The sequence below is a fragment of the Camelus ferus genome, chromosome 12 (genome assembly GCF_009834535.1).
Source record: "Camelus ferus isolate YT-003-E chromosome 12, BCGSAC_Cfer_1.0, whole genome shotgun sequence".
Taxonomy (NCBI): Eukaryota; Metazoa; Chordata; class Mammalia; order Artiodactyla; family Camelidae; genus Camelus; species Camelus ferus.
Genome location: NC_045707.1, coordinates 16,907,825 through 16,923,926, shown reverse-complemented (window position 1 = coordinate 16,923,926; position 16,102 = coordinate 16,907,825). Strand labels below are relative to the sequence as shown.

Sequence of the window (16,102 nt, the reverse complement as noted above, 5' to 3'; positions counted from 1 at the left end):
ATCATCAATGGGGGCCCAAACTTTCCACCTGTCTATTCAGCCCACAAACAAGGCTCTCAGGGACCCATCATTTTCCTCTAAGTGCTCTAGTTTGTGCCTACAAGAAACAGAAACTACCCTTTTAATTTTGCCTTAGACTTATTAAAAATTGTTTTGTGGCTGGGAAAGAGGTTTTCCTGTAAACTTAGAAGCCTGAGGACGAGAGGAAAGCCCCTTCTCTGTGGAGACCAGAGGATCCTCCCCCGGATACTCCATCCAACACCACCCAGGGCTCCATGGGGCCACCAACCCCATCTTTCTCCACACCAGACATGCCCACAGTTTCCTGAACGCAGTGTGCATGCTCTCACGCAGGCTTTTGCTGCAGTGCTTTATCCCCCTGGCTAATTCTTGCAAGTTCTTTAAAATTCAGCTTAAACGTCACTTCCTTTGAAAAGCTTCCCTGCACTTGTCCAACATCCACCTCTCCGTTTCATTCCCCAGCAGGTGCCCCTCTCATGAGAGGCAAAAAGAACACCCTCCAAAGAAGATAATATTAGTGCCAACCTCATTCAGTCATTGTGAGGGTTAAACGAGCTAATGCATCAAATGTGCTCAATAAATCTAACCCACTCTGAAAGGCCCCTGGATGTCACTTTAAAAAGTATAATACATAGACTTTTTTCAAGTAGGTAGTGTACGCAATCACCTCTGGGACTAATGAGTCTGGCTGGGTATGTATTATCCCTAAATGTGCACTGTTGACAGGAAATTACTGTAAATGAATCTGGTGCCTCTGGAAGCCGGTTCAGCAGCCCTGGAATCTGAACTCCTTTATTTATCCGACCAACAAGAATAGCACAGACAGCAGCAGTTGGTTCTCCCCAGCACTGTCTCCCACCAGCCTAACCCAGCCCTGACCCCTTGGATGGGCCGGAGGGTGGCCTGAGCCACGAGAACACTGAGGATGGGACTTTCGGTGCTGAACGAAGCACTCACCCAACAGGAGATGGCGGTGACAGGCCCACCGAGTCCCTGACTGGACACTAAGTGAACACTATCCAGATACTGACAGGGAACATATTCAAACTATGGCCCCCAGAGAAGAGACATTTATGACCAGTCCTATGAAAAACTAGCCCGTGGTAACTCACCCCTTTGGGCTGTTAACAGTCTATCTTTGTCTCTTCCTCCAAAACACTGAAGGCATCTCTTGGCTTTTCAAATCTAAAGACACATTCTAAATATCTCAGGGTCCAGCCCCTCCTTCCATAAGGAGGCTTTCCATAAGCCAGGGAGGGCGAGCACGGACAGGTAACTGGACAGCACGAATCTTCACCACATGGCCTGTGGGAGTTTTTCACGTTCGATCAGAGCCCTTTCTTCTGGGAGAAATTCCAAAACACGCAGCTACCTGCTGAAGAGCTTGGGTAGTGTTACATTTTAAAGGCAGGAAGTTTAAAGCAGGTACCCTTTAGACTAGCATCCCAATTATAAAAGTAAATTCCTCCTAAATTTCAATTCCAACCCTTTGGACACAAGGAAAGACTAAGGAACCTCCTCACTTTTTTCCTCCCAAATAACCTTATTTGCCCTCTCTTTTCATTCCTCCTGCTAACTCAAATTTACTTCTGCAGCTCTCAGAACACTCGACCCAAATCTCTTTGACTGAGGTTGAAGTCCTGACTACTCATCCAGGAACGCCGCTGACACCCATTCCTCTCCGTGACAGTGGGGACATTCAGGCACAAAAGGGGTCCCGTGGCGAGCACACCTCTCAGTACACCGGCCCTGACGTCCAGTACCGAGAACAGCCTCGGGGCTATTCCGGGAAGCAAGGAGGGAAAACGAACAACTCCCAGAGGGCTATTCTGAGCACAGTGGGACGCGCGGGCCAGACCCACAGCCGCCTTCTGAAAAGAAGCTCACTTCAGAGCCCGTCAATTAACAGCCAGGGGACCCGGGAGCCTCCGAGCCCAGATCCTCACTCTCCCTGCACTGGTTCACGGCCTCTTTCACAGTGATTCATTCTGGAGAATGAGCACACCCACACGTGGCTCATTATTTTTGGGAAGTACTTAAACAATCTTGGTGCAAGACAGGAAAGAACAAAAGTGGTGAAATCTATGCTAGACGGGCCAAAGAACGGAACTGGGAGCGGGGCCATGCGGCTTTGTGATAAGGGGCTGGGCAAGTCCCTGAATTTCTCTGGGCTCGGCCACCCAACCAGAAAAAGCCATCTATGCTACAGAGATGGTATGAAGATTAGCCCACATCTGCTAAGGGCTGTGGGTTCTCCCAGAAGGACACTCTCTGCACACGTCTGTGTATGTCTATACTTTTACAGAGTGGGTGAGAAGTCTGCAAAAGAGGTATTTTTGAGATAACCATCACAACTGCCCACACCCCAGAGAAGGTTTCGGTTACCATCACCAGAGCCACAGCAGGGTATCATGGCAGGAACAGGTCACACAGACCCAAGGCTCAAATACCAGTGCTAGTCAGTCACATGACCTTGAGCAAGTTAGTAATCTTCCTGCAGCCTGGTTTCCTAATCTGTAAAGTGGGACTGTTAATAATTACTTCATAGGACTATGTAAGAATCACACGCAATGGTAGATTTTAAAAATGTTTAGCAAACAGATGCTGAATAAATTTCAACCCCTCAATTTTAATCCCTCTTTTCAATGTAAAACTCAAGTAAACACACACGCGCACAATGTGTCTCTTTAACAACTAATTAGGAAGTGCCAAGTTACAGCAAGACCACAGCAAGAAACTGCTATTTGACTCTTAGCTCTGCCAGTAACCAGCTGAGTGGTTTTGGGCAAGTCATTTAACCTTCCTGAATCTCGATTACCTCACGATTAACCAGGAAGAAGGGACTGAACCAGATGACCTCTAAAATCCTCCAGCTGAAATCTGAATCTGGTATGTTTTTAAATTCATACTGTTTGGATCACTGATCCAACACAGGGAAGTTCTACTTTAATTTCATATACCTTTTCCTGAACTTTAAAGACAGACTAGTCTTCAAATTGTCTTCTGTTGCTATTCATTTTTCCATTGAAACAAAGTGACAATAAAATTATAAAAACATCTGAATTTACTAAACTTTACTAGGACACTAAATCACAAATCTAACTTTGATTTCTTAAAAAATTAAATCTGGACTAATGATAACAGCCCTTTGTGATGTGGTTCATATTGACTCATCAGGTTAAATCAGCCTTCACACGTGTACATAAACAACACACACCTAAAACTCTCCGAGTTCCATGACCAAAGAGTTACGTCATAGAATAACACTACTAGACAAGCCAACCACAGAAGAGGGACAAAACCCATCTACACAAAGGCAAGGTGAAAAGTGGTGAGAATAACATTCCCACTAGCATAGCATTTTGCTAAGAACAAGCTAGTCAAACCTGAACCAAAGACATTTTGACAGGATTTGAACATGTTTCCAAAGTATGACTAGAAGGTGGTCTGTGGTAGGATGGCAAAGCAAATTTGATTTGAGAGCAAGGCTGTGCCTAAAGGAAGGCTGACAAGTCCCGCAGTGGGCGGGCTCTGTCCAGCTGCGTGTTAGGGAGGCACTAACAGGCTGGGTCTGAGCAAAGATGACCCCTCCAACGGGCCGGGCACAGGGTTGGGGCACCTCTCTCCTGCCTACCGGCACACTCTGGGAGGACATTCTGCAAGGCTGTTGCTCACTGGAAACTCCCAAGAACCATCAAACAGGGCTAGACTCACTGCCACTCAGCTCACATCATCAGGGACAAGGTATGGGAGAGCACAGGGTCGGGGCATGAACCTCAACAGGTAGGAAACATGCTGCAAAACATCCCCCTACGTCCTGGGGGATTAAGGTCCACAGATGTTTTAAAGCTACAGTATTTATGATTATTAGCTTATATTAATTCCTCCCAGGGGATAAGAAGTTTCGTTAATTTGGGATGAGTGTGGAACATCGACTGTCGTGTTCAGGTTACACTAAACTTGCCTCTTCCAAACTTCACTGGGCAATCTTCTAGTTCTACAGGATCTAAGATTTGGTGCCCAAACCAGCCTGTGCCACCCTTGCTCTTCATGATTTTACAACCTGATCAGAAGGTCCCTCTGAGCCCTCATCCTTTCAGATGACATCAGATGGGCCAAACTAATAAGAATAGCCTATTGCAACACATGGTTATTTTAATTATTCTTCCTTGGACCTTATCCAAACTCCCTACAGCTTTAGGATAGAACAAAGACCACAACTCTACACAACTCTGTGATCCTGAATAGCCAAGATGATCCTGGTGCAGGGGTGGAGAAGGGAGAGAAAGACAATAAAGTCAGAGGACCCACACTTCCTGATTTCAAGACTACAAAGCTACAGTTATCAAAACAGTATGGCACTGGCGTAAGTACAGACGTATAAATCAATGGAATAGAATTGAAAGTCCAGAAATAAATCCATACATCTATCATCAACTGATTTTCCACGAGCCTGTCTAGAACATTTGGGTTGGGAGGAAGACTAGTCTTCAACAAACAGTGCCAGACAATGGGAAATACACCTGCAAAAGAATGAAGTTGGACCCTTACTTCACACCATGTACAAAAATTAACTCAAAATGACTCAAAGGCCTAAATATAAGAGCTTAAGCTTATATTCTAAAACTTTTTAAATGAAAATAGGGACAAATCTTCATGACCTTGGATTTGGAAAGTCTCCTAAATACCACACCCAAAACACAAGCAGCAAAGGAAAAACAGATGAACTGGCCTTCATCAAAATCAAAAACTTGGAGCCTCAAAGGACAAAATTAAGAGAATGAAAAGACAACCTACAGAATGGGAGAAAATATTCGCAAATCTTGTATCTAATAATGGCCTTGTAGCCAGAATATGTAAAGAACTCTTAAAACTCAACAATAATAAAAAATAATTTTAAAATGGGCAAAGGACTTGAGTAGATGGTTCTCCAAAGATACACAAATGGCCAACAAGTACATAAAAAGATGTTCAACATCACCTCAAATGCAAATGAATTTCAAATTCAAATGTAACTTAAAACCACAATGAGATCCCACTTTACACCCACTAGGAAGGCCATAAAAAAGTGTTGGTGGAAACTCAGAGGAAACTGGAACCCTCACACGCTGCCAGTAGGATCATAAAATGGTGCAGCCACCGTGGCAAAGTTTGATGGTTCCTTGAAAAGTTAAACGTTGAATTACCATATAACCCAGCAATTCTACTCCGAGGTATATGTCCAAAAGATTGAAAACAAGTGTTCAAACAAAAACTTGGACAGGAATGTTCATAACAGCACTGTTCACAACAGTCAAAAGGTGGAAACAACCCAAATGTCCACCAAGCAAAGACTGGATAAACATAATGTGATGGGGGGAGGGTACAGCTCAGTGGCAGAGCGTGTGCTTAGCATGCATGAGGTCCGGGGTTCAACTCCCAGTACTTTCATTAAAAAATAAAAGAATTAAAATAAATAAGTAAACCTAATTACCTCCCCCCCAAATGAAAATTAAAATAAATTCTTAATTGTAAAAAAATATTTTTTTTAAGTTTTAAAAAATGTGGTATATTCATACGATAGGGTATTATTCAGCTATAAAAAAGAATAAACTACTGCCACAGTGTGGATGAACTCTGAAAACATATGTTAATTGAAAGAAGCCATATACTGTATGATCCCATTTATACTAAATATCCAGAAAGCATAACAGTGGTTGTCGGGGCTAGTGGGGTATGAGTTGGGGTAGGAAAGACTTGCTTACTGGGTTACTGGGTTACCTTGAGGATAAAGAAAAAGTTCTGGAACTAGATAGTGGCGATGGTTTACATAACATTATGTACTTAACACTGATTTATACACTTTAAAATGGTTAAAAATGGTAAATTGTCTGTCATATGTGTTTTATCACAATTTAAAAAATACCGCAAATTTTGGTAAAACAGCATTTATAATATAATCTCAATTATAAAACAGAAACACCAAAAACCTAATGTATGCATGCCAAAAAAAGGAGGTACAGCGTTCTTCCTGAGTCCCTCGGCTCTCCAAGATGTCCTGGGAACCTCTGAACTCCTCACGGAGGGAACCAGTGTCTTTCTTTTCTTCACCTTCTCACTGGTGTCTAGCACAACTCCCGGTAAATAGCACCATGCTTAATAAATCTTATTCAACAGATCTCAGCTTAATAAGCTGAGCGGGAAGGGGGCTGCCAGAGTGGCTCTGCTCTTATCTGCTTTATGTACCTTTCTACATTTTCATTTTTAAAAGGGTTCTACTGCTTTGAAAAGATAGAAAGAAAAAAGAAAAAAAAAAGTCGTTCAGTAACTACTGATCTAGACAACTGCCAAAATGTTTATGAAAATTCTGAATTGGGTTTAAAAATGGAGGTGTCTGGCACTAAGCTATCACAAAGTAGATGCAATGTTTGTTTCTTTCGGGGAAGGGAGAAGGTGGGGGTGGGGTCGGGGAACTGACACTGCACCAGGCAGAAAGCCCTGCTGCATTAAAGTAAAGCAATCAGACGCCATTGGCAACAAAAGACTTGAATTATATTTCCACCTTTCACAATCATCAAAATCAGACTGTAAAAATACACTAAAATAAAGCAAAACAAAACCTCTCAAGTACCCAAGAGCCATAATAAAGTCAAATTTTACATGTGTAGTTGGTGGAACCTAAAAAACCCCAAAATGTACTGGTAAAAAGTACTTACGAAAAAAATATAACTGACTTAATAAAGGAAGCTATTTGTATGAGGAGGGGAAAAAAAACCGCACAGAATTAACAATAAGACATTTGATAAGCTTGGTATTTAATTCCAATCTGTGAAAAGGTCTCGGAGTGGGGTTTGCATAAGAGAAAGGTGTCTGAAAAGGCAGCTCCACACTATATCTATTCTACAAACTGCCTTTCTGACATTCTATTTGGAGACAAACCCAACCCCAGAGAGCTGTTTAGACAAGTTCACCCTTAAGCCTCAGGTCTAGAGAATGAAAGCTTTGTTCTCACTCAAAAGAGACGTTTGATGTTTATGCTAAGGAGACCTGTCATTGCGACTTAATTTACGGCTGACTGTAAACACCCGAACATCTAGAAAGGGCCCACCTGTGGCCCAGAAGGTCACGGTAAAACTGGAAGGAGTGGCATCATTACGATGGAGCAGGTCTAGTGTTCCCAGGACCCAGGACCTAAGTGTACAGACTCAGCTGTCATATCTAGACGGTCTACCAGTAACTTGGTGTTTCTCCTGTACTGACAGTTTATACTGACATGTAAAACCATTCTGTTTTCGTGCTTCATTGTATTTAAACAGACACACTCGTGGCTCGTTAGAGCAGGGAAGGGTATTTACCAGCGGTATTTTGTGTTTGCTGCCTGACCTACTTACTGTACTATGGACGTGTGGAGAGGCGACAGTGTACATCCCAGTTTTGAGTGAGAAGAGGGATAGGAGTGGTTGTTTCAGGCAACTGGGACAATGAAAGGAAAAAAAAAATCAGCCAGGACTTAGAATAAAAATAATGAGGTTGAGACCAAGTTCATCTGGCTGGAATAAAATGGGTAGGTGGTAAAATAAACAGAGTGGAATAAACAGAGATGGAAGAGGTGAGTTAGGAATTGAGATGATGATGTTCCAAGTAACTCACAAATGGTTTGTAGCATTTTTGAGAGACTGGGATAAAAACTGTATATATGGGAGATAATAAAATCACAGCAGGACAGAATTGGAATTATTTACCTAGGATTTTGCTGAGAGGAATGAATGAATTCAATTAAACTTATTAAGTGCTTAAAATACGCAAGGCTGTGATAGGACATGCAAAGAAGAATAAGGCAGTTCCTATCATCAATTTTTAGGGGGCAGAAGGTGGGAGAGTGGGAGGAGCAGACAACTATAAACCAGTATGAACCTCTACATTACAGATATGAACCAAAGAGAAAAGCAGAGAGGATGGAACCAATGGCTGGGGGAATGGCAGGAGGACAAAGGGTGTCCCACACTGAAGGATGCTGGATCTGGCTAAGAAGAGAAGGCCAAGACCAAGAAAAGCACAAGGCATGTTAGGTTCACAGTAAACGGACAGATGCAACAACAATGCCAAGGTTCCAGGAAGGAAGTCCAGGCCAGAGTGGATGGACTGTGATGCCAGGCTAAGGGGTCTGGAGTCAATCTTGGAGGTCACATAAAAGTAGTGCACTTTCCAAAGTCGAATCCAGTGGAAAGATGGAGGACAAGTGAGAGACTGGAGTCAGAGACTGGTCAGAAAATGACCGTTACCGTTATCACAGTACACAGTACAGCACTTAGAGCACATGCTTTGGAGTCAGGCAGGCTTCAGGCCCACTGCTTAACCTCTCTATGCCCCAGTTTTCTCTTCTGTAAAATGGGGATAAGAGTGCCTCAGAGAACAGTTGTAAGTAGAGTAAGTGATGTAGCACAGGTGCTCAGTGTATCCCTGAGTACAGTACACATTCCGTGAATCAGATGCTTTCATCACTGCTGTCATCCTAGTGAATGGGAAAGCTCTGAGTTCTCTGCAGTTTTATGGTTGTTTCAACAAGCAGAAGTAGTCAGTTTGTGAGTAAACTTCTCATTGGCAAGGACAGATTCTTTCCTCAGTATCCCTCTCAATGTTCAGCTTGCTCCTGGATATTAGAAATGAGCCCTGGTTGAATTTGATGCAACCTTATCTATTACAAGTGTAGAACATAACATACAAATGCACACCAAGGCAATACATGAAGATGTAGGGCAAGGCGGGTTCAACATAAATACTTACTAAAACAAATATACTTCAATTCACAGATTCCTCAACTCAAAATGTCACTATCATCTAAAAAATTTATCTACAAAGCACCCACAATCTCCTCTCTCCACCACTCACTCACAAATGTCTAGGAAAAGGTAACAGGCAAAAGGTGAAAGCCACATGTGGTCAAAGGACTGCCTTCCACAGGCAAGGTCCATCCACAGGATGGCTGGGTACCAGGCCTCCAGCACCGTCAAGCCTATCTAGGGATTTCTCTCATTCCTCTCTCCTGCTTTCCTTCTCCTCACATCACCATCTGACTCACCATAAACACACCATACATATACACACTTTCTAAAACAACACCTATTTACTATTTCACAGTTTCTGTAGGTCAGAAGTCCAGGCACAGCATGACTGATGTTAGCCGGGGCTGCTTCCTCCTCTAGGGCTGGGATCTCTTTCGAGCTTGCTCGTTGTTGGCAAACTCCAGTGTCTTGTGCATGAAGGACTGGGACCCCTGCTTCCCTCCTCACTGATGGCCAGGGCCTCTCAGCTCCCAGCTGGCCTGCAGTTCCTGGCCACGTGGCTCCCACAGGCAGCTCACACATGGATGTTTACTTTCTTCCCATTGCAGCATCTCTGCCTTCCTCTTCTGCAATCAGCTGAGACAACTCTCTGCTTTCAAGGGCTAGCTTGATTAGGCCAGGTCCACCACATCAGCCTCCCTATCCAAAGGTCAACTGATTTAATCCCTTCACCATACTGTTGACCCCTGAACAACTCAGGGGCACCAACTGCCACAGAGTCAAAACTCCGCAGACAACTACAATGTTCCCTCTGTAGCTGTGGTTCCATGTCCACAGATTCAATCAGCTTTGGATCATATAGTACTGTAGTAGGTATTTAATGAAAAAATATGAGTATAAGTGGACCCACGCAGTTCAAACCCATGTTGCTCAAGGGTCAACTGTACTACCTAGATTCATGTTTGACTGAGTAAGTGGGAAAAGATGTGTGTATACCAAAGGTTAGGAATCTTGAGGGGAGGACTGTGGTAGACAGAATCACCTTATATTTTATTTCTGTACTGTTTCACCTGCCAGAAGGCAAGCTTCATAAAGGCAAGCATCTTGTCTCTCTTGTTTACTGCTGTATCCCCACACTACAACAGTGCCTGGCGTATGGCATGTGCTCAACAGCCGTGTGTGAGAGGAACCTTTAAATCACCATAGCAGTACTCAATATACATATACGTTTAGTCTACTACAGGCTGGAAACGGGACGTCTAACTGTATACATTAAAATTCTGGTTCAGTGAAACCAATTAGGAGTCCTTGGAATTCCACATGATACAATTTTCTCTCTGCCACAATCATTTGCACAGCTTTAACAAGATAGTTGATCCTCATTATTCATGGATTCATATTTGTGAATCTTCCTACTTGCTAAAATTTATTTGTAACCCCCAAATCAATACTCTCAGTGCTTTCATGGTCACTTGCAGACATGTGCAGAGTAGTGAAAAATCTGAGCCACCCACTGCACACGATCCCCGCTGAACAAGGCAATGCTCTGCCTTCTTGTTTGAGCTCCCAGGCTGTAAATATGAGTCCTTCTCATGGTATATTCAGTACTATGCTTTTCATCTTTTTGTGTTTTTTTGTTGGTGATTTCACTGTTTAAAATGGCCCCCAAGAGTAGTGCTGAAACGCTGTCTAGTGTTGTAAGCTCAAGAACACAGTAACGTGCCTTGCAGGGAAAATACATATATTGAATAAGCTTCGCTCAGGCATGTGCTGTTGGTCCTAAGTTCAATGTTAAGGAATCAACAATATATATTAAATAAGGTGTCTTTAAGTAGAAACACAGACAAAACAAGATTATGTACTGATCAGCTGATGAAAATGTGACCAGCAGCTCTCAGGAACCAAACCCTGTGTCTCTCCCAGAAGCAATGGTACAGTATTTGCTAACTCAGTCTTCGAGTGGGCCTCACAGAACATAATTACCACAAATACTGAGACCTGACCATATTAGCCCCATATTACAGATAAAACAATGAAGCTGACAGAGATGTGAAGTGGCAGCTCCCAGTGCACTCCAGCACACCATCCCATTTTATTTCCTTCAGAGCACTCATGACTGATAACTGTGTTTACTTATCTATTTCCAGTCTGAGCCACTGCAATCGTAAGTTCCATGAGTTGGGGATTTTTGTCCATCTTGTTCCCTGTTACCTCCCCGTGCCAAGAATCATTCCAGGCACACACTCAATCGCATGAATAAAGAAACCTCCTATATGTAATTGCGCAAATATTAGGGAAGAGTGAGACATTAAAGGGACAGGCAGTTACTTTCATGATGTTAAATTCAAAACATTTAGCAAGACAACTGCAGGCTTCAGACTAAGTGGAAAGAGAAGAAAACCAAAAAGAACACCTGAGGCGGCACTGTCTCTGAAACCTAGAGAGCAGGTCCACACAGGAAGGAAGACAGCTCCGCTCTGGAAGAGCGTTCACCCATGATGGAGGGGCCAGCAAACAGACAAGAGCAGAGCCGGTGCCTCAGAGGCCTAGGCGCAGGCTATACCACATGTGAGAGAGAGAGGCTGAGGAGAGCAAAAGCCAAGAGCAGGACTCGAACCTGGCCACGAGGCTGTGCCTGCAGAGTGACCGCAAGGTAGCTGAGGCTGCAGGGACTGCCGGCTTTGAGGAGCCGATCCCTTCAAAGGTTTCAGCACTCCCTCCCGGTCCAGGCGGAACTGATGGGCTCCGGATGCCTACAGCACTTGCAGCATCAGGGGGACTGAGGAGCAAGAGGACTCCAGGATTTTCTTCTTATGAATACAGAGAGGAAAATGAGATAAGACCCTCTTACATCAACTCCTAGTGTAACAGACAAGTAACACAAGAACTCAAGACAAAGAGGCGGGAATCCCAGAATTAATGTTCACAGCTGCTCTGAGCAAAAATCGAACAATAAGCAATAAGGATTTCAAAATAAAAACAAAACAGCCACTTCAGTATTCTAATCCAACCCTCAAAAATAAAGATCTCAAGCACCATGAACTGAGAATTCCATTCCACCTCAACACTCTGTACTCCTGAGTTATTATGAGAACAGAATGCGACGCAATTCAACTCATGTTCCCCAATGCAACAAGCAGCTTCAACAGGACATGCTGGAAGCAGCAGCATGCCTCATCGTCTCCTCGTTTACTGATTCATATTTTGGTAGCAAGGTTACAATTAGCTCACCGGTGCAGAACAAACCTATTTATAACACAGCAGTCCACCTGAAAGACAGGATCATCTAAACAGGTTTTCAGAGGAAAATGAAGTGGGGCCTCTTCCTGCACTGACTGCAGACTCCCAAGGTCCTTTCGGATGAAGTCCTCGGTCTAACCCTCCTGTGTTCACAGGCGCCATTCCGGCCACCTCTCAGCCTCCATGTTCTTATGTAACATTTACATAGTGCCATAAACATACCCAGAGTTGCGTAAGAATTAAAACATTGCCAAACCAATAAAGCCTAAAGCAGGTCGCTCCCTCCAGACTGTCTCTGATTAGCACAGGTAGGCTGCCTGAGCTATGGTGTCAGGGCCTGTCAAGAGACAGAAATTAACTCGAGGAAATCTGAACCCGGTCCACAAAAATGCACAAAAAAGAAGAAATTAACCACACTGTGATGTGTGGTGCTTCTATCAATCCCAAGAGTTATTCTGCCCCATAAGATAAAAAGTAGCCCAACACTGCCTGTTCACTGAAGTCAGAAACTGTGTCTAAAAATACCTCCCAGCCAACTGGTTATCAGTAAGTCAGTCTCACAAATGGCCCAATAAGAGCGACACGGACTATTTCCTTACTTTACAGAGGCAAAACTGAGGCAGTCACAGAAAGGTTAAGTGCCTTATCCAAGGACAACCTGTAAGGGAGCAAAGTTCTGGGGCTGCAAACCAGCCTCCTCCCTTCATCTGTCTCTAACCTTTAACCGGAGTAGCCAGTTTATTGTTTTCATCACATCTGTTCCAGGAGCTCTTAACAAAACTAATCAGAGACTCTTCTTCTCTACAAGAGTTCACTTTCACTGTACTTCAAATCCATGTCCATTCAACAAAATTACAAGACTTGGCCTGAAATTAAATTTTTAGTCTATTCACAGAAATTCAAAATATTCCTATCAGAACCTCAAATGTCTCTCTTGTTACTTTTGTCTTAAGAAATGAATGTCATGTTCTCCTGCTAAGAATCCAATGTTACATTTTTAAATACTAGAGAGAAAATTCCAAAGGTAGGCCTTAAAACATGGTATACCTATTAAATGGATGCTGTTTATAACCTGGAACTCACTCTCCTTATCACTGAACTTTTACTAAGCCGCTGTTAGCTCACTATTTAACAAAGTACCTCTCCCCTGCTGCCCTCATGTCCTGACCAAAGACCAGGCATCAGGGCTGCTTGGCTCTGCCACTCCTCCAGCCCACCTAGGGGAGCGCAATAGAGGAAGTGCAGGGGAGGACAGCAATCAACTTCTTGTTCTCCCACAGCCTCTATTTTCCCAGAACTGACGTTTTACTTTAAGCCTTTTGCAACAGTGGTCTCTGTAGCATGCACTATTGGCAACTAGATGTGTCCCGGAAAAAACTGTAGTGTCTGGCCAAGTTTAAAGGCCTCCGAGACTGTTCGCTGGATACACAACCTAATTTCCCATTCACCAAAAAAAGAAACCAACTCCCTAGGAAGCCCACCCATCCTCACCCCAACACCCATTTTCAGAAGGTTAAAAAAATGAACTCTGTCCCATTCAGAACCAGCTGGATTATCAATTAAATGTTCTTAACTGGGCTCACAACAAGAAAAATCCCACCAGACACTATACTAAACCAACAGGGAAAGGGCTGTTAAAAATCTTAGATATACTAGGGACAGGATAAAAATTCCTATGGAAGGAATTTGAAGATTTATTCATACACATGTAAAATGACAAACCCAGAGGCTGCCTCCTTATCTACTATCCTACTAGAGAAATAACATCATGTTACACATTCCAAAAACATGGCCCATAAGGCCTAGCAAACACTATTCACAAAAACCATTAACTTACCACCAATGTCAGGCTGTGTTCATACACCTGACCATGTCTATCAGACCCCCTTGCCCCCAGCATATTACCTATGCACAGAGCAGTGAGACCCAGGGACAGACATGAGGTGCTTAACAGAAGCATTAGCCAGTGAACAAAGACCCCATCGCACAGGCTGCACCACTGGGAACAAATATCAAGGCTGGATGGACATAATGAACTTGTTTTTGAGACTCCAAAGTGGGATGATGTCTTCTGCTGATTGTCTGGTTTATTAAAGAAGACTGAACCCACCTGAGAACCATTATTTTTAGTGCAGAGAAGAGAGCCACAGAACACACACTTGATCTCCCACTGCTGGAAGGTTAGGGGCTGCTGAGAAGTCAAAGCAGCAGGCTTTGTACATAGGGAGTGAATACAATCCTGATCGTCTCTCCCAGATCCATCTGTGGGTCAATAATTACTTCAATATAACTGCCAAATATAACCTTCATCTGCTACCCCAATGCCAACACACATTTTAGACGACTCCCTTAAATTAAATATTATAGGATTTCATCTGCTGTCCTCAGCCCCCAAAGCCTCATAAACAACACACCTAGCTGAGTGTCCCACTGAAAGGTACCACCTCTGTAGCAGGAAGGGTGGGGGTGGTATCAGGGAGCAGAAGGCTGTGGGGGTTGGAAGGTAAGGGGTGTGTGAGGGTGGGGGAGTGTGTGGGGGGAAGGGCTGGGAAGAGGGATTGTGTGGGAAGATAAATAGATCCTGACCAAGGGCCGGAGCCGGTCCACTGGTGGGGTCTGTAAATAATCTTGGGGGTTGGAGACAGGTTGGAGGATGTCACCTGAAAGGCATCTACTAAGTGGTGAACTGAATGGGCCCCCTGGGGCGGGGTAGGAGAGGCGAGGTGGAAAGCAAATACACCTAGATGCAGATTAACCGTTCTGGAACTGGGTTTCCTAGGGTTAGAGAGGTTCCAAAGCCAAGCTCCAAAAGGGTTTAGGGGCCTGTTCGTCTCACTTCCTCCACAGAGCTTCGGCGGGGCATGTGTATTCGAGGTGGGGGGTTTGGCCTCACTGAACTCTAGGCACTGCGCGAGGGGAAACGTGACTCGCTTTCCCAGAATATTAGGGAGGAAGGAGAGGGAGGGAAAGAGGCACCCCAAGTGCAAGATCTGAAGGAAAGGTTTGAGACTCCCCCTTTCATCTGAGGTGCTCAAGGACTCTCAACATCAGGATACCTCGGAGCGGCAAAGACCCCATCGCCCGAGCCCCACAATCTTGGCGGGAGAAAAGGCGCCCCCCAGGAGCATCTGGAGGGAGAGAATGAAGACCCCCGCCCCTTAACATGCTAAGAGACAGAAACGTGGATCTCCAAATCTTGGAGAAGGAAGCCCGCACTCTCCTCTATGGAACATGGGGGTGCTGGGAGCGCGACCCCTGAGAGCTCCCCGAATCCAGTTCCGCCTGGAACAGGGCTCGCGTCCCCAGGGGCCCGCCGTGAGCTCGGTCCCAGCTGGGCGGCCGCGCCTCCGGGGTCGGGAGAAGCCGACTGGGGGCCACCGCGACTCCCCCGGGCCCCCCGCCCGGCCATATTGTGCGCGTGGGGAGGGGGCGCGCTGTAGCCAGGGGCCGCGGCGCGAGGCCTCGCCCTCACCCGGCCCTCTCCATCCTGGCCCCCGCCCCCGGGACTCACCCTGGATCCCTCGGGGCCCGGACCCGCTGCTGCCCGCGAGCAGGAGGACAACAAGGGGGAAGAAGGAGGAGGCTCCGGCCGACTCCGCCATAGTAACCACCGCCGCCGCCGCCGCCGCCGCCGCCGCCGCCGCCGCCGCCGCCGCAGCCCAGCAGCGCCCAGCGCGCGCGCGCGCCCCCGGCGCCTCCCCTCCTCCCGCCGCCCCGCTCCCGCCTCCCTCTACTCCGCCCGGCGCCGGCACGTGCGCTCCCGGCGGAGCCGGCGCCGCGGCCGCCGCGCGCGCCCCCGAAGGGCGGGGCCGGGTGCGCGCGGGCGCCCGCCTTAAAGGGGAGTGTCCCTGTTAAAGGAGTGGGAGGGGTTCGCGCCTCCGCCAATCTCACGGGTGGGTGCCGAGGGCCGCGCGGAGGTGGCCGGACCGGACGCACGGCCTCCGCCCTGTCCTGCACCCCCTGCAGCGCAGCCTGATCTTATCGGCACCGACCCTCACTCCCCGCATCGAATGTTCTACGAGTCCCGTGCGTGTTCCCGTTCCCTTCATCTCTACTGCTTAGCCTCAGGCCCCCCGTCA

The 16,102-nt window shown here is 45.8% G+C and overlaps 1 protein-coding gene across 2 annotated transcripts in view; it reads right to left on the bottom strand.

Moving 5' to 3' along the window:
* ACVR1B (activin A receptor type 1B) overlaps nucleotides 1-15,707 on the bottom strand; it is a 32,921-nt gene extending 17,214 nt beyond the window's left edge. The window contains exon 1 of one of the 2 annotated variants that reach the window (XM_032492888.1): nucleotides 15,535-15,707. In XM_032492888.1, the coding sequence (XP_032348779.1) occupies nucleotides 15,535-15,625 (91 nt within the window). In that variant the 5' untranslated portion in view covers nucleotides 15,626-15,707. Of the gene's footprint in view, nucleotides 1-12,014; nucleotides 12,034-15,534 lie in introns of those variants that run through there. The other variant, XM_032492889.1, reaches the window with a different exon arrangement.
* Nucleotides 15,708-16,102: the final 395 nt, after the last annotated feature.